Source organism: Tiliqua scincoides, chromosome 1 (genome assembly GCF_035046505.1).
Source record: "Tiliqua scincoides isolate rTilSci1 chromosome 1, rTilSci1.hap2, whole genome shotgun sequence".
NCBI lineage: Eukaryota > Metazoa > Chordata > Lepidosauria > Squamata > Scincidae > Tiliqua > Tiliqua scincoides.
Window position 1 is genome coordinate 218,932,167 of NC_089821.1, and position 21,302 is coordinate 218,953,468.

The 21,302-nt window shown below is 41.6% G+C and overlaps 1 protein-coding gene across 8 annotated transcripts in view; it reads left to right on the forward strand.

The window, feature by feature from the left end:
• ARID1B (AT-rich interaction domain 1B) overlaps positions 1-21,302 on the forward strand; it is a 505,408-nt gene that overhangs the window by 370,321 nt on the left and 113,785 nt on the right. For all 8 annotated transcript variants that reach the window (XM_066615941.1, XM_066615976.1, XM_066615949.1 and 5 more), the window contains one exon: positions 439-528. In XM_066615941.1, the coding sequence (XP_066472038.1) occupies positions 439-528 (90 nt within the window). The remainder of the gene's footprint in view (positions 1-438; positions 529-21,302) is intronic.

Consider the following 21,302-nt stretch of genomic DNA (forward strand, 5'->3'; position numbering starts at 1 on the left):
CTGGCTGGAGGCCAGTTCAAGCTCAACAGGATGAGTCCCACTGTTCAGCAGACTTGGATTTTGTTTAAACTCCCCTGCAGAAATATGTGTCAGGAGATTTGCAGTTATAAATTGGATCATGTCAGTGAAGTTGGGAACAGGCTCAGTACAAAATGGAACATTACAGGATGCCTGTTATTAAATATGTTTATGCATGCTTTCTCCTTGGGTTTAAAAATTTTTTTTTTTTTTTGCTTCAACTTGTTGCTGAATTTCTCTGGACTACAAACTGCATTTACAGTAGAGTCCTATGCATATTTATCTAGGAGTATGACACATTAAACACAATGGAACTCATTTTCACGTAAACATGCATAGAATTTCTCTGTAAAAAATGGTTGCCTATTTTGCTTTTCCTGGGAGGACATTACTTATTTTCTTTTTCCATGTGTGTTGCAGGTAGCCAGATGACATCCCAGACTCCTGGTAGCCAAACAGAATCCAGCTCCCATCCTGCCTTGAGCCAATCCCCAATGCCTCAGGATCGAGGTTTGTATTAGAATATGTATAAGCGTAGTAGTAGTAGGAGGAGCACAAAAGTCTGAGAGAATTGGGGTATAATTGGTCCATGTGTTCCTAGAAGCAAGGAAATTCCATTTGTATTAGTCTCTCAGCAAAATATCATATGAGACTATTTCCGGAGGGTGGGAGTAAATAAAAATAGATATTTATCAGAGTTTGGTTGAAAACAAAGAGCTTAATGTTCTGAAAACATTATTTATCAGATGATCTTCCTAGATAATATTAAAGGTCTTTAAAAATGTGGATACAGGAAACATTATTTATAAATATCTGACTTGGAACTTGATCCCTGTAGGATAGAAATGTTAACTGCTTTACAGATGATAATTTTCCCACAGTTTTCTAAATATTGGTGAATGGCTGTGCTTCTGGGGATAGGCCATTACAACTCTTTTTGTACAAAATTATGTTGGAGTGTAGCAGGATGGAAATAGCTAGGTTCTTGCTCCTCTTGCCTCAAAAAGTGTCACAATCTATCACACTGATGTTCAGATATGTTAGCAATAATCTCATTTCAGTAATCCCACATTAAGGACTGCAGTTTTATAATAATAATAATAATAATAATAATAACTTTATTTTTACCCCGCCTTTCTCCCCGAAGGGACTCAAGGCGGCTTACAACAAATTAAAAACATAATTTAAAAACAAATAAAAACATATTAACACATCATAAAAAACAGCAGAGTAAAAAAAAATAGGTAAAAAGAGCATAGAGCAGCAGCAAGTCATAAAAGAATCAGGCCTGTAAAAAATATTAAAAGATGTTAAAAAGATGTTAAAAGGCCGAGAACTCAGAAGGCCTGTTTAAACAGAAGGGTCTTCAGGCCTCGCCGAAAGGTCTCAAGAGAGGGAGCCATTCTTAAGTCAAGGGGAAGGGAGTTCCATAGCGTTGGTGCCACTACTGAGAAGGCCCTATTTCTTGCAGCTGCCCCACGTACCTCCCTAGGTGGCGGCACTTGTAAAAAGGCCTTCTCTGATGACCTAGACCTTTTATGACTTAGAATATAAGTATTCATTGTTAATCCAATTCCGCATTTCAAGGGCTGTTGAAGGGAACAAGAACTATGGGAACTCTTTCCTACATTCTATGTTCTTCAAAGCAAGCCACTAATGTGGGCATGTATAACTGTGGGGCTGAACTTCAGGATGTGCAGTGGAAGCTAGGATATAAAGTATACCTTAACATTAGACCTATGTCACACTTCATTATTGTCAGCCAACCTTGTACTGCTGAAGGAGAGTTCATGTATATCTTGCAGGGCAAGTGCTAGCAAGCCAGGGGCCTAGATTTGTCTATTAGCCAAGATTCAGTAGAGTGGGTGAGATATTACCAAGGAGAAAATGTATTTTCTTTCCCCACTGTGAATACCCCTTTCTATTTTCTGAAAGATATCCTGATATTTGTCCATGGTCAAATTGCTGATGGACTTTCTATGCTCTCTAATATTACCTGGGTTACTTTCCACATAGTATTTAGCAAAGGCATTCAATATGCATTGATGCCACATTCTCAGTGGTCATATTCTATTTCATATAGTTGTCAACCTAACTTTTGCAAGGCCTCTGGTTTCAAAGTTGTCTTGTTCTGTGTATCTTGAAGATGTATCAAGGGTTTAACTCCAAGAAAGTGGTGACTTGGAACTTCTTACGCTTTCCACTGTACTGTGATGGCTCATAGTATGCAGACAACTTCCTCCCTCTCGCATCCTTGCTGAATAAGTCCTTATGACTTTATAGCAGAGGAGTGGCTTAATCTTCTTCCATTGAAGGGACTTGGGCTAGGGGTTTACACCTCTGACCCTGCTGACGAGCTAGGGCTAGGGCTCTGTTAACACCCTACAATATGAATATACCAGTACAGGAGGTCCAAAGTCCACTGTCCGTTATTATGGTTTTGAGTTCAGCAAAGGTTTTGGTTTTGGTTGTCTACTCTAAAGCATGGTAGAGCAGCAGGGTTTAATGTACAGGATTGTTTTGCATGCTGTAGTAGATCTCATGCTGCTCATCATTCCAGTTTCTCTCCGGATTGAAATCTCACTATGCTGTGTGCATTTCTCTGTCCTTGGGAATACTTCCAACTGAGGTCGTTGATCAGAGCCAAAAATCAGTGTCTTCACTGCCTGACGTGGAATCTGATGAAGTAGGAAAGAAAGGCATCCAACTCTGAGTCACAAAGTCAAATAAAAATGTTTTATTTTTTGATGAATAATTTATTGTAACCTGCAGTTTGAAAATTTAAACTTTAATCTTCAAATTGCTCTGCTGGCACAAGCCTGGCTGCCATTTTGTTTCTAAAATGTGTTTTTGATATTTGTCTTCAACAGACCTGGCTTTTTATTCAGAATATTTATTGAAGCTCCTGTCAGGCCATGGCTAATCTTTGTGACCTACCTTGTTTAAAATGTCCATTTGTTTCATGCAGAAGGTACAAAATTTGTAACCATTGAGGTCATATTGATTTTGCAGAACATGTTTCCCCAAAGCTTCTGTAAGTTCTGTGCGGTGTGCATATAAGCATGTGTGCATTCCCTTTTGTGCCCTGTCATTGATTAGAGACTTCTTTGAAATGGAAAACTTCACCTTTTAAAAAGGCAGTTACATTAGTTGATTCTTTTGCGTGCCTGAACTGCTTTTCACTGAACTCAGAAAGATGAGGAGAGGAGAGGGCAGAGCACACTGGCTCAAAGAAAACATGCTTGTCATTTACTGATAAAAAAACCCAAGCAGAAAATCGTTCCTGTTGAAGACACCTGATCCTCAGGCATCTGTTACAGTAATTTCAGCATTTGGCTTACTGGTGAAAATATTTCTTGCTAAAAACACCAAGCGACCCTCCATTTCAGACATTGTTTTTGTTCCTTTTAACACTTTGTGTAGCATCTCTCTTCCAGTTCAGAGAAATTAATGAATGTGTGAACGAAAGACCACTGATAGGTTTATTGAAAATACCTCAGCATCTTCAATGCTCTGCAATAAATCATCAGTCAGATTCTCTCTGAAATCTGCCTATGTAAGATTTAAGCGTCACCCTACCTGAATTCAAGCTGCACATGTCTGTAGTTCATCCTGAAAGTGCTTGATTTGATTTTATCTTATTTTCAATGCTTGTTCAACACTCAGGTGGGATTTTTCATATTTTCAAGCCTAAGGGTGTACTTTCCTTCTAAGAAAGTAGAACTTCAGAGAGAGAGAGAGAGAGAGAGAGAGAGAGAGAGAGAGAGAGAGAGAGAGAGTGCAGTGTACATATAAAATGTATGTGATTTTTGGAGATTTAGGGCGCACTCCTAAAGCCCCTGTGCTCCAGCACTGAGCTCCAGCTACAGTGCTGGGCGTTACAAATGTGCCATAAGGCATGTCTGCGGTACCCAGAGAGGAGAGGCTTTGGGGAGTGGGCAGAATCGCATGGGGGGTGGGACTGGAAGACCCTACACGGAGTTTCTCAAGCCTGTACTGACAAAATAGCCAGTCCAGACTTGAGAAGCCCCATTGCAGGGCTTGAGACTTTCCCCGGGAGAAGGGGACAGAAGATCCCCAGCGGCTTCCCAGCACGTGCTGGGTACAGTTGTAGCCACTTTGGCATTGCTGCTCCAGCGGGTGCCAGGAAGCTAAGGATTGGGTTGTTAGACTTTAAAATTTTATCTTTTAAGTGGCTAACCATCATATTTCTAGAAAAAAAAACTGGTGCAATTTTTGCAGCAACTGATCTTGCGAAGAAATTGGTGACACATTGAAATTCAGGGGACATTGGAATTAATTCCCCAGTGACCAGAACCTAGTCCTTATACGTGACTTGTATTCATCTTCCTGAGGTATCCCCTTTTTGAAGGTTATGTGCTTGATCCATGATTTACCTTAAATCAGTCTGATTTCTCATTTGGGAGTCAGTTCTAAAAAGAAAGATGAATTGTGCTGCATAAGGAGGAGGACGCCCTTCAAATCTCATAAGTTCTTTATGTCCAACCATTTCAGCAACGTAGAGAAGGGGGATTTGCTGCATAGGTAACAGCCTATCCTCCATACCTACTTTACCGAGGCTTCACGCACTGGAGAGGACACTCTGTTCCAGAACCACCATTCAGAGCGCAGAGACCATTTCAGCAACGTAGAGAGGGGGGATTTGCTGCATGGGTAATAGCTATCCTCCGTACCTACTTTACCGAGGCTTCACGCACTGGAGAGGACACTCTGTTCCAGAACCACCATTCAGAGCGCAATACCATAGTCTTCCGAGACTGAAGGATGCCAACATGGCATGTATCTCTAATTTGCTTATTGGGGAAATCCATTCGAGCATCAGCTTGTTTAACTTGCATGTTTATTGTCTACTCCAGGGGTTTCCATACCCTGGCCCGGGGGCCAGAAGTGGTCCACGGAGAGCCTCTATTCAGCCTGCGGCCAGCCTCTGATCCCCTGAGAGCCTCTGGCCCAGTTGATCAACCAGAACCAGAGTTGTGCTTGTGTGTGCTTTATTTCCTTGGCTATGTTGGTGCTTGGAGAAATCCTGGATATTTGAGCCCATTCATTCATCTAAGTTCCATCTCTAATGTATTTATTTAAATTTTATATTTAATTTTCTTTTCGGCCCTCGACACCGTGCCAGATATTTGATGCGGCCCTTTGGTTGAAAGTTTAGAGACCGCTGGTCTACTCCATACTAAGTGCCCACTGGCCATTGAGGCAATTCATTTAGTAGGCTATGCTGTCCCTTTTTCTGTAGGAGCCCTATGATCTTGACCTGACTCACTTTCATTCTCAGATTTTATATTTATTCACTTATTTAGTCAGTTACAATAGATCAGAATAATTACCCCTAAATTATAACAAAGTAATTAAAAATATAGCATAGAATTCCAAGAAGCCAATGGAAGCCATTCAGCAGTGGCATAGCTGAAGGGGTGCAGGGGGTAGCAAATGGACCGGGCTACGGGGGGGGGCTGCAACACACAACAATACCTGTGTGCAACGATCAGGCTGCTACAGGCATGCACCGAGGAGAGAGTAGATTAAGGAGGGGCAATGGTCGACTCACTCACCATTGCCGCTTGTGTGACTTAGATTGGACTGCAGGTGCTCAGCAGGCACTGCAGAGGAACCGGGCCAGCAACTGAGATGGTGGCGGCGGCTGGGGACTGCGTGTGCTGCTGCTGCTTGCCCTCCATGACCGCTGTGATGTCGAGCCCCAGCAGCACACAACAAGCAGTTCCATCTCTGCTGCCTTCTGGGGAGATGGGGGGGGCAACAGTTTAGCTCGTCCAGACATGCACACAGGAGGGAGGCACACAGGAGAGAGGAGAGACTTAGGCTGCAATCCTCCGCACTTTCCTGAAAGTAAACCCCATTGAACAAAATAGGACTTACTTCTGAGCAGACCTGGTTAGGATTGTGCCCTTAGGAGCTCAACCCTATGCATATCTACTCAGAAGTAAGTCCCATTATAGTCAATGGGCATTACTCCCAGGCAAGTGTGAATAGGATTGTAGCGTAGGTTCGGCTGCAGGCGTATGGTGTTGGCCCCCCGCAGCCGGTAGCCGAGATGGAACTGCTTGTTGTTGCTCCTCTCCCGTTCCCCCCCCTCACCTTCCCTCTTTCCTGGCTGCGATATCACCCCTATGCCAGTCGTGGTGGGCTTGTTCACCACATTCTTCCCCTCCAAACATTGTCAGGGGGTGGGAGGGAAAAGCTAGCAAACCATACACACTGCACTGGGACTGGTGCACAAACCTGCAAGGGGGGGCAACAGTTGAGCCTGTGCACACCTACAGTTGCAGCTGAATCTAGTTGCTCACTGGCCTTGCATCCTATCCACACTTACATGGGAGTAAGCCCCATTGACTATAATGGAACTTACTTCTGAGTAAGGCATAGGATTGGGTTCTCATTTGGATGGTTGGCTGTGATGGGTTCCCTGTGCAAGAACCTGAAGAAGGGAGCGTGCAAGGCAAGGCATGCGAGGCGAGCTGCAGCGGAAGCACTGAGCAGCACGTTGCGCCCAAAGCAGGCCTGGCCTGACCTCGTAGTAGTAATCATCATCTCATCATTTACTCATAATTCATCAATCCCTATTCTATTCCAGTTCCCAAAGGTAAAGTTATGGCTCTTATGATTGTCTCCAGCCCCCTATATCTCTCAAACTGTATATACACACTTTCTTGGGAGTAAGCTCCATTGACTATAATGGAACTTACTTCTGAGTAGACAGTCACAGGATTGGGCTCTAAATTAGATACGCCTTTTAGATGTGTGATCACTTACAGAAGTAAGACAGGTGGTGGTTTCAAAGAGGACTCCTTTGTTTTTCTCCCTTTTTAGAAGCTACCACTAAGCTCTAAGAACATTTCTATTTCAGCAAGTCTTCTTTAGCACCTGACATCCTGCTGCTTTTATTGATACTTCTATGTTTTATTGTATTTATGTGCTCGTGTGTTCATCCATTATGCCTGTGATGTTTTGCTGTTTTTTTACATTGCATTTTACAGTTTTACTTTAGATGTATACATATTTAAATTGTTGTAAGCCTCTTTGGATGCCCTTCAGAAGAAAAGTGGGATAAAAAATTAAATAGGCAAATAAATAAATAACACAACTTAGTTTTAATTCATACAACTTATGGCCCAATCCTAACTTTCAACAACTGCTTACTTTTTCAAAATATTAACTAACATTCTCACTCACTTTAACAAATAAAAAAGATCCAATTTAATTAATTAAATTTGATGTCATTGCGGTGGGGGGGGGAGACCTACAAAATATTCTTGGCACTGGGTAGCAAATGGCTTAGCTACGCCACTGCCATTCATTCAGTTCTGAAGGAGGGCCAGGTCTTTGACTTACACTGGAAAACCAAAAGATGTGCCAGGGAAAGCACCCCTGTGGGTGCTACAGCCCAAAAGGCCATTGCCAAATTTTGGATCACAGGGGCCCCTGGAGCAGGCATCTAACAAAGATTTTAATGCACATGCAGGCATATGTGGGAAAAGCTAATATAATATTTTAATGGCATGGGACCATCTAGACCAGTGGTTTTCAAACTGTGGGTCCAAGATCCACCAATGAATCATGACCCAATTTTTGGTGGCTCACGAAACTGATAGGGCAAGCTGCCATTTGTGTGTGCAAGCTGTGCACAAGCTGCCACTTGGGGGGAGGGAGCACTGCTGCCCAATCACCATTATAGCCACGCCCCTTGGTATAATCACCATTATAGCCACATTAAGCAGCGGCTTCTAGGGGCTCTGAAAAGTTTGAGAACCACTCTTCTGGCCATTTATCTGATTAGTGCTTTATAACAGAGAATCCCTCACCCCAATCTGGCCTATACCCATGGAAGGGAACAAGAGCACTCCCTACACTGATGTTCACAGTGATCCACATAGGAACATGATATGCTAATACAGCTACATGTGTAAAATCCAATTTACCTAGGCCTAATTTATACCTTGGTCGTTGGATTTTATTCAGAAAAAAGTCATATTTTACTTAGACTTCAACCGAAATGGCTTTACTTGCATATTTGGTGATGTTAGAGGCAGGGTAGAGGCACTGGGTAAGTGCATAAAGTCAGTTATACTATCCCAGTGGAGATACACAGCATTTTGCACGATGGAGGAATGAATTTATTCCAATAGTTGTTTTCCTGAGATAGCTAAAACATCTACATTCAGTTCTAAACCTGTTTACTTGGAGCAAAATCTTTTTGATTTTAAGTGCTTCTTCCAAGTAGGTGTGCTGAGGATTGGGTGTTTATGTTTCATAGTACATCTGTGTAAATGATGATGTAATAATACACCTACTTTTCAGATAAAATAATGACAGGAAATTCTGGCAGAAACTCAGTGGCACAAGTGGCCACCTAGAAACTAAGACAAAATAATGTTTTATTATTTTTGCAGGTGACCAAAGCAATAGCATTAATATTGATGACTTTGGGAGAGAATTAATGAAAAGTAAGTTTTGGTTTGGTTTGGTTTTCTTCATATTCCCTGAAAATCCCTCAAGTTATCTATTTGCTCTCCTTGGTTTGAAATAAGTATGCCCTGTTCCATCATATTCACATTAAAATAGTAGATAGGGAACAGCTAAAAACACAGGATTTAATGGAAGCATTAAATAGTCTCATGCTGTTACTCTGGCATGCACTATCATGAAGGGGATGCTTAAAAAGCCTTTATTTATTAAGGAAAATGTATATGGGTCAGAATTAATTAAAAAAAGCTTTTAATTGTTCTCCCATTATAATTTTCACAGCAGTATGTAGTTAAATATTCATGATAATGCTGATGATATGCTAAAGGTCTGGAATAGGTCTGGACTTTCAAAATCAACACAGGTTATTTAACCCTTTTCATCAGATGCACCATCAGAGACTTGCTCAGTGAAATCCCAGTGCTCTGGAATAATTAGAAGAAAGTAATGAGAATTTAATTAGTCCTTGAGATGTGCTGAAATAGGACCACTGAGAACTTCTTTTTTTTCTGTTTGGACATGGATTGCAAATAGAATTGATGCCATTGCAGTTGCTGTGATGTACTGGAAAATGTATTCCATTGCTGGAGGCAGTTTCATGGCACCATTCTGTGCCTGTCAGATCTGCATGGAAGGTACCCATCATGAGAGCTTCCAAAAAAATCCCTGTCTTTGCCACCTTTGCCAATATCCTGCTTTTCATCCTGCTTCCTCTTGGGTCTCCCCCCCTCCCATTCTTGCCATCATTTGTGCTGCATCTTGTGATAGTTTTTCATGTGCCCTTGTTTCTTGCCTTTGGGAGGGGGAGTCAAAGGAAGGTGGGTATAGTAGAGTGTTCTCAAAAAAATGTATTGCAAAGAATCACAGTGGGTAACAAATTGCATCCTTATAGAATCCAGGTGTTGAGCTGAGAAAAACCTTGATCTATTTGACACAGCTGCATGTAAGCATTATCTCAAAATCAAGTTCTTATTTAGTATTAGATCTTCACAGAAGTGATATTTATCAGTAGCTGCAGTGTAGTAAATTTAAATGGCTTTTTGGCAGTGGAGATTGTTATCAGCAAGAAGCAGAAACAGATGGGATGTGATCAGGCATTTTGATGTTCTCTTTGTGCTTTCCTGCACACACATACTAAACAGCAAACAGAATTTCTGTAACTACAAGCTCTTGATTTACTTATTCCTTTTAACATTCTTTACTTCCATCAGCTATAGCCTGTCGCTTCATCATCCATTTATTTTCGTTTAATGAAACACAAACATATTTATCTCTTTGGAAGTCATATGTACTACTTAGGGAATTTTCTCTCATATTTCCCACTCGGATACCATTATGGCATAATATTGACATTTGATAAAGAGTCTCTTTTCCCTGACATCTATTTGCCATCTTTAAGTGAGAGACCGAGAGAACAATCCTGATCGTGTTGCAACTAAAAAGGCATTTTGGTTTATTTTTAGGTCTTAAAAGAGTGTTTTTACAACTTCTCCCCCTCCAAGTTTTCTTGCAGTTGGGGATTTGAAATCTGACCCAGAGCACAAATGAGCATGGAAATATAATTGTGCTTGTCCAGGAGTAGTGTTGCCAATCCTACCCTTGGCCCTCTGAGAGGGTCTCCCACCCACTGTATACAGCCTTTGAGCCCCATGCAGGGGTCACCTAGACCTAGAGTAGCACACAACTACCAAACCAGTCCCTAACCCCACAGCGAGCACTGTAGCATATAGGTGGGTCATAGTTGGGTCCTGCAACTACTTTTACCTATGTTTGCTGAGGCAGAGACTAGGGAGGCGAGTCCTGGACTGGAAGAGGGCACAGCCACGCGTACCCATAAAGGAGGCCCCAATGTAAAGGATTCAGTCTGCACTAGTGATCAGGCAGGAACAGCAGTCAGTCCAGTCTCTGGAGGAGGCTTAATCCAAGGTGGCTGTCCTGTGGAGAGAAGGAAGAAGCAGTTGTTGCGTAACCCCTTCCCTTCTCTATGCCAGTGTTCTCAAACCTTTTAGCGCTGGGGCCCATTTTTTAGAATGATGATCTGTCTGGACCCACCAGAAATTATGACATTAACCTGCAAGTGATATAATGGCTGGAAGTGACATAATCAATTTAGGCTTCAAATCTAAGCCACAATCAGCCAAAGGTTCCATTACTTAGTGTGCTCATGCTGTTATTTTGCATAGCTCAGAATCCAAACATTCTAGCTTGGAAGTCAAAGCAGAGCACAGTCCTGGATCCTTCTCTAACCACACAGCTCTCGCCCTTTCCAGCATCCCATCTTCCCACTTACTTGGAGCAAAGCACCATGCTTCTCTCCCACTGGAAGTCCACCCTGCCCAGCAGCTCTGCACCCTGTATTTTCAACTCTGTATTTTTCATGGTAGCTGAGCTAAGTACTATGCAGCCCACCTGAAATTGGCTTGCTACTCACATAGTGGGTCCCGACCCACAATTTGAGAAAAACTGCTCTGAGCCAATTTGAGGCAACCGAGGAGGTTCTCGAGGCTAGGCAGGATCTTTCCCAGGTGGATGGAAAGGGATGACCAGGAGGCCCAGCAAGTGGGTTCTGTAAGTACAGCAAGGGAAGAAGCCTCCCCCCCCCAAAAGAACTGGGGCTGGTGAGCCCCACAATGCTGTTAATTTTGTTATATGCTCCTTTTTCTGCTATCCAAAAATAAAACTTAATAATAAACTTAATTATTAAAAACTTAATAATAATAGTATTAAGAACACTTTTTAGTAACACATAATGAATAATATTGTTTAAAAAACCTACATAACAAGAAAATGGGAAAATATGTTCAGAGACTAAGGACTGATTCACATAAATGTGATATCTGTCTCAAACACCTCACATAGAATTTTACCTCACATCATAACAAACATTGTTCTTTCCAGTGATGTCAATTCACACATTCATCCATGAAAAGCCGAGTTAATAATTGAGTATCTACACTATGACTACTCAACTCTGTGACCCTTTTAATACGTTACTAGAGCAGTGCAGGCGTTACTTTCCCTATCTAGTTCCATAGTGCTCCAGTATTGGGTTACTGAGTAATTTGGCTCTTCCTGCACCAGCCATGTGACATCTATGTGTCATCACCATGAAGTTGGCACATCATCCTTGTGTCATCAGTATAATGTCCAATGAGCCAGTCACTGCATTCAATAAACCCCAACACTGGCAACCAGAGAAGCGCTGCCAGGGTGAACTGAGTAAAGGGCGGCAACAGGCACAAGGCCAGTGAGTGGCCAGTGATTGGACAGTACTGGGGTACACCCTCCTGCAGCCCCTAGGAGTGAAGAATGCAGCCACATGCACCACCTCAACCATGGGGAGTTGCTCAAGGGCACTACATACAAACACAAGGAAACTGTGGCAACCCCCCCACCTCCTTCAAGAGTCACAGTGGCATCAACAGCAAAAAGACAAAAGCAAAGTACTGCTAGGAACGCCTGTATCCAGGGTACAAGTCTTCTCATCCCATTCATGTAAACACATAAATCCAAGAAATAAACTCTGCTTTTGAGCAGAGCAGAGCACAGATAGAAAGACAGCTTCCTTGGAAGAAGGCTGTGTGAAAGAAACATGCAGGTTCCTTCATGGCAAGAGTCTGAGTCACCATAAGGTCATTTGCCAGCTGTAAAGAGCCCTTTTACTGGGGAAGGAGCAGGACAAATCACACGGAGAGCTTCAACAATGCTTGGGTTAATCAGGGTGCTGGTGGCTTACTGCACAAAGACACAGGGTGGAGCCAGCTGAGATGGATTCAAGCCCAACAGAGGGACGTTCCCTCACCAGCAAGGCATTCACCTTTTGCATGACTAGCCAAGACAAAAGGAGAGAAAGGACATGTGTCTAGAACTCATGTTGGCCACACTACCACCAAAATTACTTGCTAACAACCCAGCCACAGCAGGAGACATGCAAAGAGCACCATGTCTGGCAATTTAACACCTTGTATTACTGCAAACAAACATACACATGGTGTATCGCGTGTATGCCTGTGCACATCAGGCGCATCACTTTAACTGGTGGGTGACTTTCTACGCTGGTAGTGCTATCTTTATACATTCCACATATCTGCATGTGGAAACACTGGTGTTTCTGGAGGATAAGATGACAATATTTACCTTTAGGCTACCTTTAGGCTTCAATCCTATACACACCTGAGAGTAAATCCCATTGAACTCACCTCTGATTAGTCAGGGATAGGATTGTGCTATAAGGAGTCACACAGTCATTGATACAAGTTACAGCTCTTGGCAGAATTATATAAGGAAAACTTGGGGCCAGACTGTGCTGGCCTGAAAATAAATGCAACAGGTCCCCTTCCCCCCCCGTTTAACGGTTACGTTGTGGAGGTTATGGTTTTATAAAACTAAAGGAGATGTGAAAGATTATCACCCACATTCAAGTCGTGCAAGAAAGTAGCTGAATCTTTATCCTGGCTTTTGAAATAATTTTAATGTGTTTTAGTGCACAGTCAGCGGAGAGTTGGGAGCAAATGTAGTATTACTTTTTCTGCTGGGACTGAGGTCTCTGGTTGGAAAGATCCCGGAATCACTTTTGGTCTAGTTGCAAAGAGCATGTCAAGGGCAGGAAGTTACTTTCCATATTCTGCAGCATTTAATGCCATGTCAGTGCCAAACCAGCTCTATTCTTGGAGAATCCCAGTGCCAGTTTCAGCACCTGATGGATGTCAGTTTCAGATTGAATTTGAATATCAGCATATTATCCTTCCCAGACAGCTTCATCTTTATACTGAGTTGATTAGTTTTGGCATATGCTAAATATACAGTAGCAGTGCCTTTCTGTATGAAGCAAAATGGGCAGGGTTTATCTGGAGAGAAGGAGCCACCCTCATAAACTGCTCAGTGGCAAAGACAGACTTGAACTAAATAATCATGTCAGCAGAATCCAAACCTAATATCAAGTCTCTAGACAAATATTGTCATCTAGCAGCTGGCTACTGGGTTTTTTTCTTCTTTGCTGGTGGTAAACATAGTTACATTCTTGAAGATGAATTTTTATTTACTTTATCTAAAACAGGGATTTTTGTTGTTGCTGAAGCTGGGGAGAAAAGGATTTAATTCTATTTCTGGCTTTATACAATTGCTAACAATAAGATACCTCTGTTGAAATATTTCTACACTCTTTAGTTAGAAGTATCTGAAACCTCAGCTCCCTAGGCTTTGGTATAGATATAGATCAGAGAATTATTCCTTGGTGAAAGACTTGACAAAGTGACAGTGGATGTTCCCGTTACCAGGCTTGCAATAAAATGCACTGAATGCGGTCACTGTTCCTGAGAGAGGTTTCCCTCATGAACCATGAAGTTCTTACTTCCTTGAGGTTCGCTGTTTGCTGTCAAACATTGTCACTTAAAGAGATTTTGCCTTAGTGGACCTTCCTTAGAAAGACCTCCTTAAATGTCCTGAACATCATATCTGAAACCTACAAACACTGATTTAGTTTTTTGTCTTTATAGGACATCACTTTACAATAACCTATACTTTAGAGAGACACCAAAGGAGTACATGCTTAATACATATATTTTAATTTTGATGCGGGTACCAGCATTGGGTAACAAGCAAGAGACAAGAGTTACCTAGGAGTCACTCATGTGAGGAGAGAGAGGGAAAGAGAGAGACTCTCTCTCTCTCTCTCTCTCTCTCACACACACACACACACACACACACACACACACACACTGTAGATCAATGTTTCTCAGACTGGGTTGGGACCCACTAGGTGGGTCACGAGCCAATTTCAGGTGAGTTCCCATTCATTTCAATATTTTATTTTTAATATATTAGACATAATGCTACCATGGTATGTGACTAAATTTGGGGAAATGTTACAATTTGTTCTTTTAACAGGCTGTTGTGTATATGATAGTAAATGGAACTTACTCTTGGATAGGATTGCAGCCTAGGATTATTAAAAATTTTCCTGCTTAATGATGTCACTTCCAGTTATGACATTACTTCTGGTGGGTCCGGACAGGTTCTCATTCTAAAAGTGGGTCCTGGTACTAAAAGTGTGAGAACCACTGCTGTAGATACTCGCCTTTAGGGTGAGAAATTTATACCAGTAAATCAAGCTAAGATGATCACCTTGCCTTCTCACCTAGGTCACTCAGCAGTTAGGGTTTTTCAAGTAAGTCTTGGCACCAGAGAAGCAATGCAGAGATAATTAGAGGACTGTTCTTCTCCATGGTAACCTCCCTGGCAAACTCCAGCCAAAGTTAACCTTTTATTCTCCTCCTGAGAAAAGGGCTAAAGGCTTCCATTGAAATCAAGCAAGCCTCATTTCATTTTGCAAATGCTTGCATTTGGCAGAGGTCTGTTTTTTTAAAACACCAGGATATAGTCCTTATTTATTATTATTATTATTATTATTATTATTATTATTATTATTATTATTATTATTATTATTATTATTATACAGGTATTTATATACCGCCTTTCATGGTCATCAGATTTCTCCTCAGACTTTATTTCAAGGCGGTTTACACAGGCAGACTATACTAAATCCCTATAGGGATTTTTACAGTTGAAGAAAGTTCTGTCTTTCAAGAACTACAACATTTCAGATGGATCCTTTTATGATCTGGTATCACATTCTGGCCTCCAGTTTCCTCCCACGCAAGCTGACAATCTTTCATATCTCACTTGAAGGGCGGCCAAAGAGCAGATGGAAAAACTCGGCTTGGCTTGTCAGCTGCTTCAAGGTATCGCCGTTCATGGTGCTGGTGTTCTCGAACTGGCGACCTTCAGCTGTTATCCTCAGGCAAATGGAGGCTCTACCCTCTAGACCAGACCTCCTGCACATTTGAAGCAAAGTCCATTTCCATTTGAAACAAAGTCCCGGGCTGCAATTCAGTGCACCATTGCTTAAGAATAACACCCATGGAAAGCAATGGGTCTACTTCTGAGTAAATAGGCTTGCAACTATGTACAGCTGCTCACAGTCATTCCTTGTTGCTTTTCTCTGCTATGAATTGAATTGCACACTCCCAGTTATGTGTTATAAATTGTATGTTATATGTTGAACCTCTGGCTTAACACACCAGGCATCTTAAAGGTGGATTTGATTCATGGTTCTCCTGCAGTGGTTCCCAACCTTTTTTCACTTGCATATCCATTTGCAGCCCATTTCTATAAATTGTCCCCCTCATATTAACAAAATGTTTGTAATTAATCTTAATAATATAAGCCCTCATCTCCTCTATATGAAAATCCATACTTCATGTATTTATCACAGTGTTTTCTCTTTTTATCTGTTTGAAGAATGGAAGACTATGCCTTTGCACTGTTTGGCGCCAGAAATGTCCTGAGCAATTCTTGGTGATCGATCACTTTCCATATTATGTTTCAGCTTTTTTACTGTGCTGGTTTTCAATCACTGATTCATACATGAATTGATGACCAAAAACTAGCTGATGCGGCTTTCGCAATCAGCTAACTACCTCCCTTCCTGCCTTGCTGGTCCTGCAAGGCATTCTGCAGCACTACCTGCCTTTTTCTGCAGTTATTCAATTCTTTTTCAAGTACCCCTAAAGGTCCTGTCAAGTGCTTCTGGGGGTACATGTAGCCCAGGTTGGCAACCACTGTTCTACTGGTATGTTGTTTACAGTGCACTTATTTGGATAGTGTTTACAAAAAGGTTGTGAAGACCATAATTTAAAAAATTAATTAATAAAAATGTATCTTATGATCTTTTACTATATTTTTAATAAATTAGAGACTGTACAGTTCTTAGATAACAATTCCTGGTAGGTTATTTTTCAGGATCTGACCTCAGATAAAATCAGAGAAAACTATAGTCAGACATCCCCCTAAGTTTAACCCCCGACTTATCCGAGAGTCACAGGACATTCCATGATTTTTTGCTCCAAACACGAGTAGAAATATCCTCTCCATGTCATATTTGAAATCCTCTTCAACTATCTGGATGCTTGAATTTGCTGGTTTCCTCCATTGCAGCAGTGGTTCAGAAGGGCCAAGGTCAGCAGTCACTCCAAATGACATCCTTGTGACATAAGTGCAAGAAGTTGGACTTTATCAGTCAAAAGGTATTCACCACAACCTTTCACTCCCAGTTAGTGAATATATTAGTTTGTCCATGATGAGCACAGATTCTTCCTATGGGTCATGATAGTATTCCTGACCTTCTTTAAGAGGTACTGTACCAGTGAGTCTGGTACAGGCTGAGACTGTGAAACATGCCAGGCAGCAACTCAACACCTCACGAAACACAGCTGACTGTAGAACTTGATTCTTAGCATTGCTATGGCAATGATGAGATGCCATACATGACTCTCATCTACTATAACAACAGAGTAGGATCAATATTGGAAACAGTTCTTACAGTCAGAGTTCTTTAACTAGAAAACACTAGTGCACTCTTGCACCATGGAAGTACTATCAATACTCTTCAATACTTTTTGACATCTCTGAACTTCCCCTGGCAGAAATTGTAAGGCTGGAGTGCAGTACTAACAGTATGCTGCTGACTCCCAACTCCAGTTTTGGTTGATTTTTATCTGGTTCAGAAAGTGATGCCTTTAACATCAGTTTGTACATTGTTATGGGCTGAGTGATAATGTGACAATGAATAAGCTTATTAGGAAGGTTCTCATTCTGAACTTGGTACATTCCTGTCCACCCAAGAGCATGGGGTTTGCACATCTCTTCTCTCAAAGCTCTAGAACAGGTGTGTCAAACATAAGGCCCGGGGCCCAGATGTGGCCCAAGGAAGCTTTTTATCCGACCCTCAGGCTCTCAGCTGCTGAGCAGTGCTAAGGAGTTACTGCTGTCCCATATCTTGAAAAATAATCAAGATTTTTATATTTTCTCTTCTGTCATTTGCAGCTAATGAGTTCCTAAGTGAGAAAAAGTGCTTATTTTTTGTTATGAACTGTTTAATGACATCACTTCCTGCCTAGTGACACCACTTCTGGCCCTCAGCAGGCATTGTTATTTTAAATGGCTGTGTTTTTTAAAAATTTTTGTTTAAGTTTGCACAGCAAGACAATCTATTGCACGTGAGCTACGACACTTCTTTGCTTCCTTCCTTGTTTTGTCAAAATTCCACAAACGTCTTGGTTTCTGTGCCCCTTATGTGTCACTTTACAATATATATATAAAAGACAGCATTAGGCAAGATTTGCATAAGGAAAGGTTGGATCTTTCTTCCCAGGCTACCATCTGGGTGATCTGTCTAATCCTTCCCCCGATTCCAGTTTATCAATGATAGATGATATTAATTTCAAGGCTAGACAAGAAGGGGGAGGGGATATATTTAAACATCATTGCCTGCCATACATAGATGAGGTTTTTCTCGAATCAGAGAAGGAATTGGAAGAGAGATTCAGCCACTTAACTTAATAGCACAGCTGGTGGAACACTGGGGGGTCTAGGTTCAAGCTTTAGCTAGGTCATTATTTTCTGTCTTCACCAAAGCAAATCAGTTTGTGAAGAGAAATGGGCAAACAAACACAAAGAGAATATTCAGAATGTAAACATAGAGAATTTAAAAATATAGAAAGAAATGAACATACCTCTCCAGTCATTAGAAGCTTGGCACCTTAGAGAGGAATTGTCAGTAACAACCTTTATGGTAGAAAAATGTGAAAAAAATTTCACTTGTGCTAGGATGGTGAGTTGCGTGACTGATTTCACACAAGCAGGGAAACATCTTTTGCTGAAATGTTGTGAAGAAACATGTCAGTCATTTTGCACACAGCAGCAGATACAAACTTGAACATAAATGGTCAGGCTTGCAAAACACAAAGGAAATTATGGTGGCCCAGTGAACCTTCGGTGTTTTAGTAGCACCTAGAAACACTAGCTAGAAGCTCTTGACATTTATATTAGCTAATGAAATTGCATAGCAGACTGTGGCTGCCTTGGCAGAGTAGGGGGAGAAAAACAGAATACTGAGGTGGTTTGCGAAATTAAGGGCACAATCCTAACCAACTTTACAGCACTGGGATAGCTGTGCCAGTGAGGTATGTGCTGCGTCCTGCAATTGGGGGGCAGTCATGGAGGCCTCCTCAGGTTATGGCAATGTCTGATCCCTCACCCATATGTTGTATGGCCCTGATATTGGTGCTGAAAAGTGGTTAGGATTGCACCCTCAATGTGATGAGTTGGGACTTGTATTAACCTTACAGCTCCCCTCTCTCCACATTTAAAATGCAGCATTTGACATTTTGGAAGATGGGTTATTAGGGGCTAGTTAAAAGAGCATCCTGCCTCCACTCTCCACATCATCCATTGCTTCTTTGATGAAGGTCCAATTGATTTTGTAATGAGTCTACCTATGAGATGAGAAGAATGCACTGCTAATGCAAATGTTTAAAGATAGTGAAATACAAGTGGAGCCTCTTTATCCACAGATTTGGGACCCATGGTTTTACCTCACCATGGGCTCCAAACTCATGGATCTGCCCCACCTGTTGTCTTCCAATTGTGACCAGAGCTGTGCTCCAGTCATGTTCAGAGACCCTTCTGAGGGCTGGGGAGGCTGCACATGGCCTTCCTGGCCTGGAGTGCAGTTCTGGTCGTGATCGGAGGATAGTGTCACAATCTGAGGATTTGATTATCTGCCGGGGGGGGGGGGTCCAAGAAGTGGATACCCAGGCGCCACCTGTAATCAGAATGGTCTCCAATGCATGAGTCTAATGGAGCATCTTCATTAATGTTAGAGAAAAGAGTTACAGTTACCAACATCATGTCCAAATTGAAACACATTGCTTTTAATGTAGAGAGAGAGTGAGAGTGTGTGTGTGTGTGTGTGAGAGAGAGAGAGAGAGACCAAGTAATACCATGGACACTAGGATATCTCTGTTCCCCCTCCTGTCTGATTTCCTAGTCCTGGAAAATGCAAGTGCAGAAAGCACACTATTCTATGTTCATCTGCAGACTGAATACAATTAGGTCAGTTGTGTTTTAACTCATCGTATTTTAAAAGTCTGAATCAATCAACATACTTTCAGATGTTCTTGAAAGTAAATTAATAAAAATACTTAGTATTTGTATCTTTCCGAGTGTGCAGAGCAGTTCAGGTTTTATTAACATAATGTTGTCCTGTCGATAGTCCTGTAAAGTACGTACTATATATATATTATTCTGAGGAGTTGAGGCTAAGAGGAAGTGGCTTGTCTAAGGCTACCTGCTTAGTAAAGGCCAACTTTGAACTGGGAAAGTCATGATTCACAGCTCCATCTTCTAGTCACTGTGCTATACCAGCTCAATTATTGAACTTCAGCTATTTTTCTACAAGATTCTCACATGATGATATGCCAGGAGTAGTGGACTCTAGAGACCTCTCGCTTGAGCCCTCAACCTGACAGTAGAAATAGTTTCAGGGATGTGTTCCAGCCCCTGGCTGTGGCCATGTACTGGAGCTTTTTTTGGATCTGAGAAAGAGGCAAGGCTAGTACAAGGCTGTCATAAAAGAGCTTTATTTGGCTAAAACATAGCATCAACTTACAGGAGTACGTCCAGGCATCCAGAGGCATCTCTAGGCATAGACTTACAGCATTTCGGAGACTCTACGGTGACACAGCTTGTCACTGTCCAGCAAGGTCCAAGAGTAAGGCAATGGCCAAATACATGGTCTTCTATAGCCCAGCGGGTTTACTTATCAGGAAATCAGTGCTAATTGGCTAGAAATAGAAGAATTAACAGCAAAGAAATTTATATCATTGTAAATGTTGCAACTGCCAGAGTTCTTATTAAAAAGACATATGCGGTGGATGAGAGGCAGACTGATGCCAGCAAGCAATGTTCCCATGATTAGGGAGAGGGGCTATCTAGCAGTTGCCTTTAAATTAATACACATGAAAGATAAACATAGCCTGGGTCTTTTAAGTAGACATGCATCTTATCACCCCATTCTCATAGTATCGGGCAGGTGCAGCTCTAAAGTCATTGGTTTGAGTCCAACTTCTCATGAGAATAGCTCAGTGGTAAAGCAGACAGTTCCCAGGGACTAGGAGACACACAGAAGATGGGAGACAGGCACACAGGATGGAAGATGGTTGCCTGGCCTTGCACCAGCTTCCTTTCTCATGATTCCCTTGTAACATGTGGGTTAGAAATGTATGTTTTAAATGTTATGCTAGCAGCCTCTTGAGCTGCTGTTCTGTGAGTTACTCCTGTGCAGCTGAGACATGATTTAAAAAATTTCTAGCTGGATGCCTGGGTGGGGCAGGCAATTGTGCAGGTCCCAAACAGAGAACTAGCACCTCACAAGGAGGAGGCCCACATGGTGGAGGCCCTTGAACAAAAGCAGCTCCTATATTGCTAAAGTAATTTTAGGGGGGAGGCCTTAGTTCATCAGCTGGTCAGTTTTGACCTCAGATTTTTTAATCCGCTTTATATTGGTGTGTTTTTTTCTTTTGGTTTGTTTGATTTTAGGGTCACTATTCCTGTCCTTTTTAAAAAATTTAATTTAATGTCTTTTGTTTTATTAACATTTTGTTTAGCCTAGCACCTTGTCACTGAAAACATTGAAAAGTGTTCTATTGTCCATATCTATTTTGATTTCCTTATCTGTTGCCTCTTCTCATCACGTTATCTTCTACAGTTCTGCCTCTATTTGTAAATTTCAGTCCCACTTGTCTCTCATCTAATTTTTGAAATATAAGCTATAATATGTTTAATTCTGAGATCTGAAAGTTCAGTGCTTGGATTCAACACCCCAAAGATATGAATGGTACATATTGGTGCAATTTTGGATGAGAAAACATTTATGT